At 37.5% G+C, this 19,657-nt stretch overlaps 2 protein-coding genes across 2 annotated transcripts in view; one reads left to right on the top strand and one right to left on the bottom strand.

Moving 5' to 3' along the window:
• LOC126565552 (troponin C) overlaps positions 1-19,657 on the bottom strand; it is a 400,267-nt gene that overhangs the window by 91,239 nt on the left and 289,371 nt on the right. The window lies entirely within an intron of this gene.
• On the top strand, positions 954-2,566 carry LOC126560478 (basic salivary proline-rich protein 1-like). Its single transcript, XM_050216436.1, has 2 exons — positions 954-993; positions 1,083-2,566. The coding sequence occupies exons 1-2, from the start codon at positions 954-956 to the stop codon at positions 2,564-2,566; spliced, it is 1,524 nt and encodes a 507-aa protein (XP_050072393.1).

The following is a 19,657-nucleotide window of genomic DNA, read 5'->3' as shown; positions in this document are numbered from 1 at the left end:
AGGTTCCGTTTCAGCGAAGTACGATTTCCAATATTTACAAAACTTACGCCGATGTATTACTGATGTGTAAATGTGAAATTTAATAAAGACAACCATTCCTACCTTTGCTGCACAAAACAGACGATACTACATTTTTATTAAAGTAACTGTTTTGGCTGAGAAAAAATTGCTTTGAATTTTTATATTTCCGTTTAAAAACGTTTGAAAACCAAATACATTGGTCTATTTTCCTCAACAAACACTATTGTAGTTACTTTTATATTAAAAAAAATGTCTCTATGATTGTGATACCTCTATATTGAGGAAAACTACAGATTTGACAGCTGCCAAAACACGTATTACTAATAAATATCTACAAGAAGCTTTCTAGTTTTATCTACAATCCAATGCATGTATGTGATTTATTTTTACGTACTGTTAGAGCCTCGTAAAGGTAAAGATATCCATTTAAGACGGATATCAGATAAAATCGATGCTATGTAATAATCTTGGCAAAGGAACTGTCATACATACAATCTGCAAAGATCGTCCTCAGGATTTTATACTAAACGGAAAATGATGAAACTTAGCACATAGATTCCCTTCCAAGTATTGGGACACGAACCAAAACGGTCAAGTAAAAGCCCACCTGGCCCGACAAAAATCAGGTGCCTGATAAGAAAGAACTAAAAACTGAACTTTTTATGAACTAAGTACACTAGATTCTGTACCTTTTGTTGGTATCAGACTAAATTTTGCACAGTTTACAACAATAACGATTGTAGCTAAAACGATTGCTTAGTATCCTGTAGAACAAGGTGCTAATTAATTTTCTTTCATACACCATATCAGCATGCGTAACACGATTTTCCACAAATTACATGCTCAATGAACTATAAAAACGGCAATTCACCTAACTACACTGCTCAAGGCTAAAGGGTTTGTAAAGTATCCAGTCTAAAATTCTGGCAACCATGAAGCGTGTGATAGTTTTGCTTTGTATAGTATCAATAGGTAACTTTATTATATCTCCAATACCGTGAACTTTAACACCACCCGTTCCTGAAAACAGCTACTGTAAGCCCGTTCTCTCCCTTCTACAGCTAGTGCAAGGTTGCTGGGAAAACGACAAGATTCACAGCAAACGCAGGAAATACAGCCTATACATGTATCTGCTAAACAGGTTCAGGAAGAGTTCCCTCAAGAGCAAATAGTTCAACAGCAGCATCCCGTAGATCCAATCGCTCAAAAACCCATACCGATCAAATCTTCTGAAACACAGCAAGAATCGATCATTCCACCTGGGCAATCGGATAAACGTACGAAAGAAAAATTACAGACAAAGGAAAAGGAGCCATTGCAACAACAAATTCAACAAAATCAAGAGCCCCCACAGAAGATTCAATATGTTCCACAGATTAAAACCCCACAAGTCAAAGAACACACTCCAGAGAAAGCAAAATCTCAATCACCTCAAGGACCTCCGAGTCAACAGATCAAAACTCCTCCCCAGACGAAATCTCCTCAAGGTCCTCCGAGTCAACAGATCAAAACTCCTCCGCAGACAAAATCTCCTCAAGGTCCTCCGAGCCAACAGATAAAGACTCCTCCGCAGACGAAATCTCCTCAAGGTCCTCCGAGTCAACAGATCAAAACTCCTCCGCAGACGAAATCTCCTCAAGGTCCTCCGAGTCAACAGATCAAAACTCCTCCGCAGACGAAATCTCCTCAAAGTCCTCCGAGTCAACAGATCAACACTCCTCCCCAGACGAAATCTCCTCAAGGTCCTCCGAGTCAACAGATCAAGACTCCTCCACAGACGAAATCTCCCCAAGGTCCTCCGAGTCAACAGATAAAGACTCCTCCCCAGACGAAATCTCCCCAAGGTCCTCCGAGTCAACAGATCAAAACTCCTCCCCAGAAGAAATCTCCTCAAGGTCCTCCGAGTCAACAGATCAACACTCCTCCCCAGACGAAATCTCCTCAAGGTCCTCCGAGTCAACAGATCAAGACTCCTCCACAGACGAAATCTCCCCAAGGTCCTCCGAGTCAACAGATCAACACTCCTCCCCAGACGAAATCTCCTCAAGGTCCTCCGAGTCAACAGATCAACACTCCTCCCCGGACGAAATCTCCTCAAGGTCCTCCGAGTCAACAGATCAAGACTCCTCCCCAGACGAAATCTCCCCAAGGTCCTCCGAGTCAACAGATTAAGACTCCTCCACAGACGAAATCTCCTCAAGCTCCTTCGAGTGAAAAACTTAAGACTCCTCCAGAACCAAAGTCTCCTCGTGCCGAGATTGAAGGTGTTCCAGACACCAAAACCCCACAAACGCAGGTCAAAGGTATTGCAGAGACGAAGTCTCCCCAAGGACCTCCGAAAGCGCAGATTAAAGGTATTTCAGAGACAAAGTCTCCACAAGGTACTCCAGCAGCGCAGATCAAAGGTGTTCCAGAGACGAAATCTCCTCAAGGACCGCCGAGTGCGCAGATCAAAGGCATTCCGGAGACAAAATCTCCACGCGCTCAAGTCGAAGAGTTTCAAGTTCAGCAAGTTCAACAAACTAAACAACAGACGAAGGGTTAATATTGATAGACAAGCTCGATGAAATACGTTTTCGGTTCTCGAAAACGGATATTGCAATTAATTATGATACAATGGTACAGAAAGGAATTGTAATTACGTTAGAACCCAATCAAATGACGAATAGAAAGTTTGCACTAGACAAGTTTTAATAATAATTATGTGAAGTTAACTATCAAATGGAATTATTTTCTTTTCATGTTTGGCTATGTTGATCGATAGTCTTCAATGAAATAATAACAATTTATTTTTGAATCTCTTAAAAGTGTCAACAACAAGAGATCTTAGATTTAAGGCAAATTTACAATGATGACTTAAATTAAATTTCAAGATTACCTATGTAATGGTGATTCAATTCAAGGTAACAGATAAATACTTTCGAATAATTGAGTAACCAGATATGTGAAAATAAATTTTTGCACGATTTTTATCCCCGCTATACTCTATTCAAATGAGCTTCAGAAATTATAAGTATAGTGCAGATCTGTTAAAAAAATTCAAACGTATTTCAAGGCTTGTACTTCGCTTACTACTTAAAATATTTATAATTTATGCTTCTTCTTGGCTTAACGACCTCTAAGATCATGCCACCCATCGAAATGGCTTACTAGACTGCCGATACCACGTAGTTGGTTAGTCAGTCCTCAGTACAGGGGGACGGTCCAGATGGGATTTGAACCCCGGTCCTGTCTTTTGAAGACCGGCGCCGCTGTCGCCTATACCAACGGCCCACCCTGAATTTCTGCGTGCAATGTAAATTCAAGTTTGTTTTATCAACTATACAAATTTCAACACTATTTTTTACGTTCTTTAAGACTGCGCTTAGGGAAGCAGTCGCCGGTCTCAAGACGGTATAACCGGTGGTCAAATCCCATCCAGACGGTTTACCCGATGTGGGGACTCTCTGTAAAACTACGAGGTATACATTGGGAGGATGAGTTACATATATGGCTGAATTGTATGCAGGGAAAGCATCTGTTCTCCATGTTAAAGGCGGCTGATTTTTCTTTCTGTCCTGGCATTCTACGGGACTGTAAACAACTAAGATGCTTAGGCACTCCTAGTAGGCAGAAAGTTGGCGGAGAGGCCTTGCAAGCCACCCCCAACACTACAGCAACGAACGGAACAGAATACGACGTTCTACAGGATGTTGAATAAGTTGCGAAGCGGTTTTACTCCCAAGATAACTATGTGCACTCAACGAGAAGGGAGATAACCTCTCCTGACGAGCTGTTCCCGCCATCCCTGGACGAAGTCATCAGCACCATCAAACATCTGAAATAACAGGTCAGCTGGTAGCGATGGGCTGGTGGCAGAAACGTTTAAGGGCGGGCGGCTTGCCACGATAATGCATCGGCCGTTCGTATGGATTTGGAACCAGGAAAAACTACCGCAAGAGCGGAAACTCTGTATCATACACCCAGTGTACAAAAAGGCGACAGGATGAACTATGCTAACTACCGGACCATCACAGTCCCGGATGCTGCTTATAAGATCCTGTCCCAAATACTCGTCTGGAGACTTGTGCCCCTTGCTACAGATTTCGTCAGAAGCTAAGAAGCTGAATTTTTTTTAGCCAAATCGACAACCGACCAAATCTTTTCTCTATGGCAGTATGCCTCCAGATATGCCAAGAGCACCATATTCCTACACAACGAACAACGGAATAAAATGCAGAAGTACAGATTCCCTGGGAAGCTGGAACGCCTGTTAGCGGCCACTACGGACGGGGTGCAGTTCAAAGTGAGAGTGTCGAACATGCCGTCCCCTATGACAAAGCATCCTTTACGGCTATTGAGAATTAAGCAGTCCTGCTTAAGACGATCTGCTCTAAAACACTAAAGGTCATTTGAAATATTGTGTACAATTTTATCATGTACTAAATGCTAATGTCCTTTTCTCGTTCATGTTTGTTTTATCAACTACATCAACCTCAACATCAATCTCAATTTTTACATTCCCATACATATTAAGCCAACATCCTCAACAATGTTTTAGAATTCGTCATAGGAACTGTTTCACTATAAAACTCTCGCCACTCTCTTCCATTCGGTGCACTGTGTGAAAGCGAACTACAATGGCAATCTCACATAAACTAATCTTTTTGACAGTTCTTGTACTGCTTACAGCAGGTAAGTCTCATCAGTTTCACAAAATTCACTCTAATTGCACCAAAAAAACTTTACGTACGATTGCTTCTTAACCATTTCTTCCAACAGCTTCTTTCGCGGTAGTTAATGCTGACCCACAATACACAACTTATCCGCCCAGGCTGATGAGACGTATTCGGAACGCAATGGACTATCGTGCACAACCGACCCGTTGGGTTGGTTAGACGTGCAGAAACACACCTGGGTGTTGTTCAATTTTGGAAATGACTGGTTCAGTTGCTTGTTATTGAAATAAATTCAATCAAAACTTGACTAAAGCATAATTATGAATAACTATTTCTTTTATCATAATTTGAAAGAAGTTCATCAAATAGGTCTTTTCTTGACTAGACTTATTGATACGAAGCAGCTGTATAGTCAGGCTTCACTCCGACGAAACGATCCAGGTGGGGTTTACGGATCGTCCTTGCTGTTGCCTTTAACAATAATAATAATAAAATTACTATATCGAATAAAACAATCCGATTCAAATAAACGTTATATACATTTCATGATTCAGAAGTTTACAAATGTTATAGCAACTCAAAGAAAAGTTTGTTAAGACCATCCAAATAGACGCATGTAGCTTGGTAGGCTCACATTGAGATAAGTAATGGCGTCGATGGCCCCCGAGCTGGCCCAGTGGTGTTGCAATAGTGGTGCCAGTCTACAAACGGTAAGACATTCCCCCGTAGTGAGGACTAACTATCCAACTACGAGGTATCAGCAAGGCTAGTAAGCCATTCGATGGTCGTCGTGACCTAGTAGGTCGTCAGAACAGAAGCCAACAGAAAGTAGAGGAACGTCGTTAATGTGTCCGCCAAGGTATTGGACTGGCATACGACAGCGCTAAGTGTTATCAAAGATTGTTGCAGCACACCACTACTTCGAAGCAGTCGTACCATCTGATAAGTAAAGGTTGCAGTACAATCGTTTCGATATCATTATCAAATGTAACAATAACTAACTAACGCGTACACGATTTACTATGCATATTGCTATATTGTATGTTATGATGTGTTATGTGTTACGTTTTAATACATTTTATAAAAGTATATATAAGCTTCCCATTTCATTGTGCCTGTTGCCTAGACGATCGAGCTATTGCCAAACAGATCGAAACAGACAGTAACGATGACAGCAAAACTTTTAATCTTTACCTTTCTACTGTTAACCCTAGCTGGTAAGACAAATTTATACAATTTTACCCGCTGCAACAACTCCATTTTACTATTTAAATTATGTTTATCGTACCTAACAGCTATCGCTCATGCAAGAGCTTATGCCATCATGCTCGTGCAAGAGCCATCTACAGCAATTCCTTTCGTAGAACCTACAAGGGATCCTGATAAATGTTATGGTTCGGAATGTCGGATACACAATTTCGCATCGTTCATTTGAACAAACTTAAGAACCACCAGCTAAGTGTTGCGATAAGCTTATTCGAACACCAGTTCTTATGACGCCTTGTAGTAGTTCATTCCAAGCAAAAACTCAGACAGTATAAAAGGTGCGATGAAGTTACTTAAGATTCCACGATAACAATTAAACTCAAATTTCAAGATATTACATCGCCTTTATGGAGAACCTGTTCTTGTTGACCATGCTTACAGTCTTAGTCATTGGTAAGAGTTATACACTCAAACTTCCAAGCAATTTGATGATCAAAACAAGTAATTTGATGACTATAAAAGCAAGCGTATATCCAATGCAATAGACGACAGCAAATTTATAATAAAACCTAATATATCTAATTTTTATACCATGGTTAGTTTGGTTGTAGTTCAAATTAATGCGAAGGTCTAAATTCGCATTTAGCGCCATACAGCGTTCCTCATCGATGTTACTACAGCTGGTCTAAGAGCGGCAACCAATAAAGCATCCTGTCCGTATTTGGATGGTTCATGGTACTCTCCGAGCATTTACTGGTGGGTATAAACGAGTGCCTGTAAGCGGTGGAGTTCATACCAATCAATTTTTTTTCTTTTTGTGTCCAAATGGCTGTATAAGAAGACGTTATTGCACTTTATATTACGAATTTCTTGCTAGTTGTTTTTCTATTTTTGGCTACTTCACCAGCTAGCCGGATCATGCCGGATTTCTAATAGCAGCTAATTTTTCGTGAATATTTTTAGCGAAGTTGTGTCTATACATACAAAAATAATCATTGTAAAGTAATGACATTGAATATTGAGACATTGCAAAAAAATGACATTGGCAGATCGTTCATTAAACCTTGACTTCTTATAACCCTTGACAGAGTAAATTTGTTACTAATTAGTAATCAAGTTTAGCAACGTGCAAGTTACGCTTGCACTGTTTTCTATGCATTTTTTCTCTTTTTGAGTGTCCGTTTTACGTGTAACGAATTTGGTATCGGTATATATGCATGCTTCACATCGCGATAGTATAGTCAAAAAACACAGAGCAGTCAGGTCAGGATGGTGTCAAAAATCATGGGAAAAATGTTCTTCCTAACTCTTCTGACACTCTTTCTAACCGGTAAGACTATCTTTTAAAATTTGATCCACAGTAACGTCCTTGTTTGGCTGTTAAAAACATGTTTATTCTACTTTCCAGCTATCGCTCATGCAAGAGCGTATGTTCCATCGACGACATTTCCTCCCATCGAACTTTCAACTTACCCTCCTACATGTGTGGGCGTAGAATGTCATGATCAGTGAAATTAGAAAGTCGAATATTACTTAAAGAAAATATATCATAAGATAGGTAAATGCACTATTACGTCCATTGTAGCTTCACTGATAGAATTCTGAGTATTATTATAATCGGCCTGGACCCAAATGGTTGCATAGAGGGCATTGGAACATTTCTAGAGAGTCCATTGTATGTCTCACTGAAAGAACTTCGAATTTTAGTATATTCGTGCGTGTATTTTGGACCCAGATGTTCACATAAAAAAACATTGGTTTGAGGCTCTTATGTGTTGCAGAAGATTGTCAGAGGATCGAACAAGTCTCGGAGTGAAGATTTACGAAGCAAAACTCGTTCGCCTCTGAAAAATAGACTTGGTCCAAAAACGGATAAAAACCTTCTGAGCCGTGTTTGAGAGGTTTTGGGTTATTCATAGCAACAATCCAACCGTTGTGTCGCATTATTCTAATGATCGTATAATACCTGAGCAAAAACTCATACTATGCTTTTTTCATACGTTTTCACTTTAACACTCACAATATTTACGCTTAAGATTATTTTTTTATGTGTCAAAATAGTTCCATTATAGTTTCATAGTACCAAACCTTTCTGGTAGAGAGCGCTGCTTGCCAGAAAATTAATAAATGGAGGGAAAAGGACAAAAAGGCTGGCGCAAACATGGTATACGTATGAAATCGTTCAATGAACCACAATGGCTTGCTTGTATATCAGTAATTCTTTTTAGAATTCCGTTTTCTATGAAAAATCCCCGAGAAAACTAACAAAGAAAATCCAATAAAATCACGCTTTATAAAAAAAAAAGTAAAATAAAGAAACAACCAAATATTCGATAAGCTAACCACAACAACATTACTACATGAGTAAAACCTGTCTTTATGTATTGTTTACTAACTGGGACCTTTCAACACGTAAGACATTTAATTAAGTCATTAGTAATACAACTCACCACACGAACTCAAACAGTATAAAATGAGTACAGCCATCCAGCTTGCTTATGCAAATAGAGAGTCAGAGTTTTAGAGACTTACACTAGTACCATGGAGAAACTATTCTTGCTTGCTATTCTCATACTCTTAGTAGTTGGTAGGAATCGCACGCTGTTTAATGCAGACAATGGTTCCCATAAGTACAAAGTGATAAATTCGTTATTTTTCCTTGTTTTCAGCTTCTTTCATCGATCTAACTACAGCTCTCCCGAGTGCATTAGCGGCACCACAATTGTGTTCGATTATGGAAGGTAGAATTATGTGTGCTGGGTGGTGGGGTTAGCATTATGTCATGTTTGTGCTGCTCTAGCAGTGATATGTACTCTAAAATTTGTAATTTGGAAAACCCCTTTAAAATAAAATAAAAATATCTCACTCTCTCACAAAAAGAAAATGAATTATGACAATGAATCAACTCAACACTATGTATATCGTGAAGTTAAACAGCCTAGTGTTTCAATGTTTGATGGCGATTGAGTTGATACTGACTAATTGCTCAATAAAAACAATATTCTAAAAAATTTTTAAAGCTCATATGTATCAATCATGTCAACACCAAAAATGAAATCTTTCGTCATAAAATTAGGGGCGAAGACACGGTGGTGAAGACAACATCGACGCCCGTCTTCAATGCGTTTAATGCATTGGATGCGTGCTATTTAACTAATGAACAGCCTACCTTTAGAAATTTTTACTATTTTTATGTCATTGTAGCACTTGGACCCAGATTTCAAAAACTGTAAAGAAGCTACCCGAAACCGATCACAAATAGTCTAAAAATATATTTACTGCCAACCTCCTCTCCCGCTCCCCTATTTTTTATCCCTGTACCACCGACCAGATCTGTGCCAACTGAGTCTCTGTCGTCAAGGATCACGGTGTTAGAGCTGGATGCTGGTCTCACCTTCACCAACCATATCGGCTCTCTTGTTAGCAGGGCTCGTAAAACATTGGGAGTCCTGAAGCGTGTTGCCTGCGATTTCACTGATTCTCTCTGCCTTAAGGCTTTATTCTACTCTTTGGGTGGCATACCGCTCGATTATTTGGTCACTGATGGCTAAGGCCCACATAGACCTTCCTTCACAAGGTTTGCTGTCAACAAAATCCTTGGGGCCAGTCGTTCTGAACTTCCTTGTCGCCATGCAGTCCCTGGAATCACACCAATCCATTGCCGCTCCTTTCCTCGATTCCTTTCTATGTACCTTCTCGTTCCCTTCGTACTCGTCCCCCGCTATTCGTTCTCAATCATCGCACTGCAATTCGACACAATGACACAATGACCCTCTTTTGCTTGTAATGCGTGCGTATAATTCTTCATCCCACATTGATTACTATCTCTCCTTATCATCTGTTCATTCCCGTTTACTTTCCTCTCCCTCACCCCCTATCCCAGATACAGCTGCTTTATTAGGTTAGATTTAAGTTAGTTGCATTGTATCATCGAAACGCAGACAATAAAATATATGAACTTAATTGAATTGAAGTCCTAATGTTGTTAATTTTATTTCTACATTTATTCAAGAAAATCATGTACTTCAATTATTTTATGTGATGGTCTATTATTGATTGTACAGCAGGTAGCAGTTTTTTTTTTCAATGTTTCATAACATATCACCCAAGATAAGCAGAAAAAACAACAAGAAAAGCAATGCCATAGAATAAAACAACAAGGCGTTATCGTAAATGAAGGATCTTAATTGAAAGAAAATATTTTTAAATGCGCCTTCACACATATCAAGAACAATGTAAGCAACAAAACAATTGCAAATATAGAAGCTCGTACGAATGAAATCATCACCATTTCAGTATAAAAAGGCTTCGAAACTACAGTTGCTTTACCAGCGTGGCTGATATAAACCAATCGAAAATGAAGTTCCTTATGCAAATTTTTCTTTTTGCACTCATTGGTAAGTATTTAGACTAAAAAGTGGTTTGCTCAGCATAATATTAGAGATAAATCATTGACCCTGCCCGACTTTTTGAAACAGCTCTGATGGGACTGGTTACGGCTCAAGACAGCGACGATATTGTAAGTAATTGAAAGTTTTGTTACTGCTGTGGTATTAATCGATTTTCAAACATGTGCTTTTTTTATTTACTTTTACAGGCAGATTGGGAGAAGCAATGTGTGGAGCACAATCTACCGCCGGATTGTTGGCGGACAGGTAACAAACTTTTTTCTACCTTACGAAAACACAACAGTGTTTTAAACTAAATAGAAATATTTAAAAAAAACCACATCATATCCTAGGACAGTCAATTTTGTACAATTATTGTTGGAAGGGTTGAAACTAACAGCAAGTATTATGCATCTCTTTCTAGCAAAACCACCTGTGAATCGGAACTAAGTCGAACATATCCAACTGTCACTACTGCAAAAGTCAATAGGAAGAATTTCTAAGAGGCTGTATGGAATCTACCATTTGACATTTGGAATAAAAGAAAACAAATAAAACAATAAAATAAAACATTGTTTTCTTTATAACAAAGTCTTGATTGTATTGCTAATTAAATAAAACTTGATACGCCGAAATTTTTTTTACGCTAGTATAAAATTAAAGCACGGAACTTATGGAAAAAGTTTTAACAATTACGGACATAACAAGAAATTGATAAAGATGTAATTTTAAACACCTACTTCAATTTACTTTCTTTTTTACTTAACGATATACTAAGTCAAGGCGGTCACTTGATGACTTACTAGGCTTGTTGACACAACGTTGTTCGATAACCAGTTTACTTATACCGTTTACTTATAATAAAATATTTTGTTTTGTAAAAATCATATTCATTACAGGTGATATCAAATTTTAACTCTTGGGTAATCAAACCTACAATTTTGAGAATATTTTTAAGCTCATTTTGCAAAAAACTTCAAAGAACCATGAACTTTACGATTTGCTTTCCATCGTTTTGTTTTTAACGCTTTCCAAATTCAAGCAACGCCACAACTTGTATTGTTTAATTAATTTTTATAATTTATATTATATTATTACGGCCTACCGTCGTATTGTCACGCACGCTTGTGATGACTATTTTCAATGTACAAAATATTGACTAGGCATTTCCTCCCTGTTATTTGCCTTATCCCAGGCATGCTCGGTTGAAGCTTAGTTGTATTTGATTTGCTGTCGATGATGTAGAGGTGATTGCTCACAACTTGTATTGTGCTCTGCAGAAAATTGCATCCATGTTGGACACGAGCCATGAAAAATTAACTAGCAGCGAACTTTCTGTTTAAAACCCTTTTCTTTTATAAAAGGTTTCTTCAATCATAGTGTATCTAGCTGGTAGGGCAACAACATACGAAACATGAGGTTTCTACTGAAAGTAATGCTTTTTGCAACCGTTTGTAAGTATTCTCGAATCATTCCCCGAACTCGGTCTGTGTTTTAATCACCTTAAATTTTTTAAAGTTGGATTAATCGGTTATGTCGCTTCGCTACCTCCTCCGGACGAAATTGTAAGACGCAAACAAGCGATAAATAATTTAACGTATTAAGCGATAAATAATTTAAATTCATTCTAAACAATTTCATCATTCTACTGTTGTTGTAGCCGATCTATGAAAAACTATGCGTCAGACATGGGCTTGCCAAGAATTGCTGGACAACAGCGCCTCCACATTTCCCAAATCCAAACGCTATCAAATCATCTAAAGCAGCTTAGCATTGTTTCGCGTCCAGAGGGGCGAATGTAGTCTCTAAGACTCAAAGCCTCTATAAATAAACGAAGAATAAAAAGGTTTGATACCCAAAACCAACCCAAAACAACCAGATTTAAAATCTATTTGAATCAAATAAATGGTTTTTATTTCTCTTTGCTATTTGAAACGAAAAATACTTAAAAAAATGTGAATAAAACTCGTAATGATCAGAATCTTTAAGAATTGTTGAGCATTCAACCAAAATAAACTAAAAATATCCCAAAACTTCTACAGATAAAAGTTAATTTATTTCAATTTGGTATTTGTGTACAGCACATTAATAAGCGAGCAGTTTTCCGAGTTCATTGAGGATTTTTAAGATAATTTTGAAACATTTTGGAAATTTGAGAAACTACTAAACATTACGTCAATCGATCCTACGACATCTGACATGTCCTACCGAATAATTAACAACTGTGCCGTAGAACTTCCAGATCACCATTGAGCTGCACACATAATACATGTCAATAGAATAGAAAATTTAGCTGAAAGCAATTTATTAAGCTACTTATTTACGTCTTATATTATGAAACGAACTTTGTTTTAAAGTTTGTAACAGCTAACGAAACAACAAGTCATAACAAATAGTGTTACTGAAATACTTACTACAAGTAACATGCAAGGTGGAAAATTTCTAAACGTCGCTACACATATATGGATTCGAAGCATTCTGCGCTTGGTTAGACGTTCGCAAACCCTGTAAGGAACAACACACTAAACATGAAACTTCCGTTACAAATATTCCTTTTCACAATCGTTGGTAAGTTGTTTCAATGTCATGTTAATGTCCAGTAAACTATCATATTAAAAATTTATTTTGTATTTCTTTATAGTTATTCTAATTGGACTTGTCTCTGCAAAACCACCTGCAGATGAAATTGTAAGACAGGAATTGTTGATGTAAAAAAGCATAATTTATGTTCACCAACTAACGGTTAAGATTGTTTATAGGCTTTATTCCGAAAAATATGTCGTAGACTCCTGTATGAAGAGGATTGTTGGCTTCGTCCTACTACAACTACCGAGCAACTGGATGAAAACCAAACCGAAACCAATACGGAAAGATGATTTTCATAACTCGTTTCCTTTAAACAAAATATAAAATCAAACTTTTTTTCTGCAAAACGAGTCGTCTCTTAACCTTATTAGTGTTGAGATTAAATCCCAACAAACCATATGATCCGAAATGATAAATTTCGTATTCGGCGAATGTTATTCGATCCCACGACGTACGGCATAGCAGTCCTTACGCCTTACCATTAGACATTCGAATCACTAATTGCGGGAATGCTTAGAAAGGTAATAAAAGTGATTCCTTCTGCTGTTCATTAGAAATCAAATTTCAAAGTTAAAAAAAACATTACTTGAGATTGTGAATTTTACCATAACTTGAAACGTTTCAAAATCATTATAAGTTGTTGCTTGCAGTATGGTCGTTAAAATTAGATTGGTTCCGCTTCAAATAATGAATTTGTGTAATTTTTCTTACACAAACAAATTCTTCAAAACGATTCTTGTTTCAGTGTTAGCCAGACGTGTACTGTGCCTTTTCTTTTCGTTTGTTAGTTCACTTTGCCAGAAGAAACGCAACAACATGATTCTTTTTGCAAAATTATTCCTTTTTGCAATTGTAGGTAGGTTTTCGCTGTGATGTGTTATCAAGAAACAATACTGTAACCCTTTTATTTGTCTAATTTCTTGTTTCTAGTTGTGATGGGATTTTTTACTGCTACAAACGGTCAACCAGATGAAATTGTAAGATACTCAAAAGCAAAATAAATCACCTTGAAACTTATTAAACGTGCTAATATGATTTTTTGCAGGATGTTTTTTCAAGATTTTGCACTAGATTGGGAATGGATCGAGATTGTTGGATAACTGTTCGTCCAGCTGCAATTAAACCCTCCGATAATGCTGGTTGTACTCAAAAAAATGCAACATCGGTCGGTGTCAATAAAACTATCACATAAATCGTTGAAAATTCAATAACATTTTAAAATAGTTTATTATTGTACGAATTGAAGCAATAATCAATTGTAAGCAGTTTTGTATGCCTCACTGGAATTATTTAATCTCTATTTAACTCTACTCACTGCAAGTAAAGCGTAATCTACAAAAAATAGTTTTAAAAAGACTCTTTCAACATACTCAACTCGTTCTCATTCGATTCAAATATTGTTTAAAAAAAACAAAAACTATGTAGCTTACTAAAATACACATTAACAATACAACTGTTGACTTATTAAACATGAAACACGTGCTATTGCTAATTCAAAGCATGTTGAGCTGAGGTACAAACAATGTTTTATTTTAGCCTTTATGTATATTCCCACTTACATTTCTATAAATAAGCTCCTTTTTGCTATTGTATCCCCTGCTAGGCGACTGTAGACTTTCCAAAGAGCAACACTTGCACGATGAATTTTCCAGTAAAATCATTCCTTTTTGTAATTATGGGTAAGTATTTTGTGAAACTATTATAAACAAATTTCAATTTCTCAAACTAAAAACGAACAATTTTTACAGCCATTGTAATGGGCCTTGTCACTGCTAGAATTCCACCAGATGAAATTGTAAGATGTAATTCAACTCGCTATCTGTTACTTTATACATTAATCAATTTTTTTTTCGTTTTAGAGAGTCTATGAGGATTTATGTCTGGAGTTTGGATTTGATAAGAATTGTTGGATAACTGTACGTCCACCTACGACGAGACACCCTATAAGATCGAACAATATCGCTAAATGATAAAATAATGATGGCTCGCTGTAAAAGACCAAGAAACAGATAATTATATCCCCTGACTTCCATTTTTTCAAACGCAATAAATAATTTTCAAAATGAAGCGCTGTAAATTTTATCACAACAACTAAAAATTATATATTTAGACCAAATAAGCCAGTACTACACTGATGGCTCATCCTCTGAGGAGGGCACTGGCTTCGGTGTTTAGCGGTTAGCGAGTCCACCGAAGCATTTTTCAAATTGAAGCAGCCATGTAGTGTCTACACCGCAGAGCTAGCCGCAATATTTTACGCACTATCGATGATAGCAGCGAGACCTTCGGACCAGTACTTCATCTTCACTGATAGCCTCAGTGCTATTGAAGCTCTGAGATCTCCGAAGGCTGTTAAGAGTCAGGACTTCCTCACCATAAAAATCATTGAACTGCTTGGCTCAATGTTCGAAAATGCGTTTAAGATCTCGCTAATTTGGGTCCCTTCTCATTGTGGAATTCCCGGCAATGAGAAGGCTGACTCATTGGCCAAAACAGGCGTCCAAGAAGGCGCTTTTTACGACCGACCTATCTTGGCCCAGGAGTTCCTTCGTTTTCCACAGCAACTTTTCCTGTCTCGGTGGCAGAGCATGTGGGAGGCGGATGAACTCGGGCGTTTTCTCTTCTCGATCTCTCCGCAAGTGTCCCTGCGGCCTTGGTTCGATGGGCTCTCTGTAGACCGGGCATTCATACGAATGATGTCTCGACTGATGTCGAATCATTTTGCGTTGAATGCTCATCTACAGCGTATAACTCTGGCTCAGACAAAAGTATGTGGCTGCGGTGACGGATTCCACGATGTGGATCACCTTCTGTGGTCCTGCGTGGAATTTGAAACCGCAAGACCCTCCTTGATGAGCGCAGTCGAGAATATCGGCAGACGACCGGGTACAGAAATTAGAGAAGTGTTGGCTACCAGTGACCTCCCCTACATGAGGATCATTTACCGATTCGCCAGAGACAACGGTCTTGTCCTATGATTCCACATCCCTAGTATCCTTCCAATCCTTATTCGTATTCCCCAATTCCTTTTTTGTTAAATGTTGTGTTGTCTATGTTTTAAGTGTATTTTTTGTAGTGCCACGGGTGATCCGATGACTGGGCAACAGCACTCGAGGGTGATTCCAACACTGCCGTAAAAGGGAGGCAGGCGTTGTTGAAAGTGCAGTGTTCTCCACTCCAGTCCAGTTTTGGCACATTGAGTTTGACAGTGTAGGCGTCGGGTTCGGGGTGTTTGGCGGGCTCAGTCTCGGGAGTAGTGAAGTCGCTTTCGCTGCTGCGGGATAGAGCTTGTCGATCATCCTTTGATTGGACGTTGACTAGAGCGAGCTTGGAATGTCATTGCTGGACTGCACTGGATAACACTGTACGAAGACAAATAAATTTGCTGTCTAAACAATATTTGTTTGTTTGTTTGTTGCAGTCCAGACCAATCCACAAAGGACAACAATAGAACGGCCACAACACCACAATAGCCGGAATTTGGATGCAACCAACCACCATCATTACAATAGCCACAGCAATAGAACCGGACCATCATCCACGAATACATGTTTACATCATCATCATCATCATCATCATCATCATCATCATCATCATCATCACCATCATCATCACCATCATCATCACCATAACCGAGTATGCCCGGGATAAGGCAAAGAATAAGGAGGAAATGCCTTATCAATATAATTGTACTTTTTTTTTCAACACAAGTGGTGTTGACAATACTGCACTGGACCGTCATATTCAATTGTAAATAAAATAAAAAAAAAATAAAAATTAAAGTTAATTCAGCAGATTTGTTACAACATAGAACCGGTTATAGAACCGTGGCACAACCATGGCTTCCAAAACGACAGACTGAAGAGTGCATACGATGGAAGTCCAGATATCATTCGATCCCAATATCTTTGATACATTAGCCAGGACACTAAACTGCCGGACCATGGAGCTACTCAGAGGTCAGACCAGTTACTCAGAAGAGGTGTGATCAAAAAAACTATCGAAAGTTTATTAAACATTAGAATTACTTGCTGTTTGTACACTGAATTTCCATGAAAAACATATATTTTTTCATCTTTCTTCAACCTGTTTTAGTCTTTAAGAAAGCAAATGAAACTAAACTTATCAAAAGGCTCTAGAGAACGTAATTGAGAAACGGTTGCAACCGATAACAAGCCTGTTTGGCAGTGCAGCAAACAAACATTGCTAAACATTGTTTACCGCTGTCGTACAATAAAAACATGAAAAACGCCTCAAATACTTGTTTCATTCTTGACATTAGTATAGAACTTAGAAGACAAGCTCTGCATCAAATTGCACTCAAGCTGTGAGCTTATAGTGTTATTTGTGTAAAATATAAACGAGGGATTTTCATTTAAAAGCTGTTGCAAAACCCCTTTACGATTTGTTCATTGTACTCTCCTAGGCTTTCTCCCTGAAGCGACACACAGTAAAGCATGAAGTTTCCTATACAAATATTTCTCTTCGCCATGATCGGTAAGCGAGAATAAGAGACACTTTGAATCCATTTGAACTAGCATTACTTAAAATTTTTCGTAGCTCTTTTGGGGTCTTCATATGCAATGCAATCTCCAGAAAAAGTGGTAAGTAACAAATAAATAATGCAATAAACATTTCATATGCACTAAACACTCTGGACAATATGGCGGAGATCCATCATACTAAAATATAAATAAAAATAATCAAACCAATATTTCATTGCAGAGAGTGTATGAAAGACTGTGCATAAGACTTGGACGTGATAAAGATTGTTGGAATACTGCTACCCCACCGGCAATAAAGCCAACAAGCGGAATGCGCTCTCAAGGTTAAAAGCATTCGTTCACCGTAAACCGTACGCGTTTTAACAGAAAAAATTAAAACTAAACTGTAACATTCTCTCCTGAGCAATAAAGCTTACTGTTACAAACTGCAACCAATGTGTTTCTCTTTTTAATTCTAATTGGCACACTTTATCAACCGAAAATACAACAACTTGGTTCCAGCAGAACAAAGCAATCTTCTTTGACGTTTTTTTACAATTTAAAGAGCGAAAGCTACCATACTACTTTATTCCTCATTGAATAGACACACGAAACATGACCAACTTACTTGTTCGCCTTCTCTTTACATTGCTTGGTGAGTAAACGATAGATGACATTAGGACAAAAAAAAACTTAGCAGAACATTATATATTTTACCTTTTTTATGTTAACTCCAGCTGTGATAGGTTTGGCCGCTGCTGTACCCATTCAAATTATTTGGTTTCCTAAAAATGCTGGTTAGTTTCCAAAAGAAATATCTCTTTAAATTTCCAAACAAAAACTTATTCTTTTTTTTTCAGTCCTCCGGCAAGCTGATATAACAGGAATTTGGAAACCTTAAATGCATCAAGAAGACCATGGTACGATTTAAAAAAAAAAGAGCTTACAAAATAAGCGACATCGTCATAGTATAACTTGATATGAAAATGGGTCAGCTTCAAATTCTCAAGGCATAGCTTGAGAATTAGCTACTTTAGCTACTTTTCTAGAACATTTTTTCTTTCATCAACGTTCAGTGTTTTACGATAAAGCTTATCGATTTTGTTGTTCAACTTTCAATGTACACGTCTATGCATTGGTTGTTCAATTCGTTACAAATGTTAAAACTTTCCTATCAACCCATTCGCTCGTACATTACGAAACGTTATTTGCTTTAAAACAACCAATAGTTTCTAGAAATTTATCCAGTACGTTAACCTTACATCAACAACCAAACTGTGCCTAAAGTACGACCGATATAATGAAGTTGCCGATGAAACTGTTCATCGTTTCCCAAGTAGGTAGGAAAATCTGTTTTGTAACTTAGAAGCTGACAAACAACTAATTATTTCCTTTCCTCAAATCTACTATTTGCAGTTGTGACGGGAGTAATTGTAGCAAAAAAATATCCTGACATTTTTCGCAATATTATTCCAACGACAAGTAAGATAAAACAGCTACACAGATATGTTAAAATAAATGGGTTTCAATAAATTATACCCCATTGATTTTTATTTATGTAGGAACATCCCCTGATAATCCAGGAACAAGTGTTCCTGCTACTGCTGCTGAGAGATGAAATAGCTAATGTTACAAAAAAGGAAATAAATATTAAGCATTTCAAATATTGTTAGTATCAGTATCTCATTTGTGGATTAATTTTTATTCATTAACATAAATTCAAATCAATAAATTTATTAATTTTTCGCAGATGTATAATAACATTCAACTGTACTACATAAAATAAAACAAGCATCAAGCAAACACTAACATTCGAATAAACAATTCACTAGCAATACAGCAGCAATAAAAATCTACTGATTAATGTTGTTGTGACAGATTGAAACAGATGTGAGCAATGTTTCATGGATATACAAAAAAAAAGTTTCTGTCTGAAGTACCTGGAATCATTTAAGCAATACTGGCTGTCATTAGAAAATAAAAAATAAAAAAATACCTGGCATCAAATCGATATCCGATTTTTCATTACAGTATCTTACAGATGACAAGTTTTGAGGTGTCCTCTCACGAATTGGGAAGGAAATGTCTCCAATCAAGCCAATGTGAGTTGTAACTAACCTGTAAATTAGTTTTAAGCAATATGGCCAGGCCATCATGAAATAAAAAAGGTAAATCTACTGCGAGATACATTCAAAACAATACCATAATATAAAAAACTTCAGAAACAATTTACTCGAATTATATTTTCATAAACAACTGATTTAAAAAGTGTTCACTCATTTAAATCAATAACAGGTTGGCTGATAAGTCCCCG

This window comes from Anopheles maculipalpis, chromosome 3RL (assembly GCF_943734695.1).
Source record: "Anopheles maculipalpis chromosome 3RL, idAnoMacuDA_375_x, whole genome shotgun sequence".
NCBI lineage: Eukaryota > Metazoa > Arthropoda > Insecta > Diptera > Culicidae > Anopheles > Anopheles maculipalpis.
Note: the sequence above shows the minus strand (reverse complement) of the source record. Positions and strands in the feature narration are given on the sequence as shown.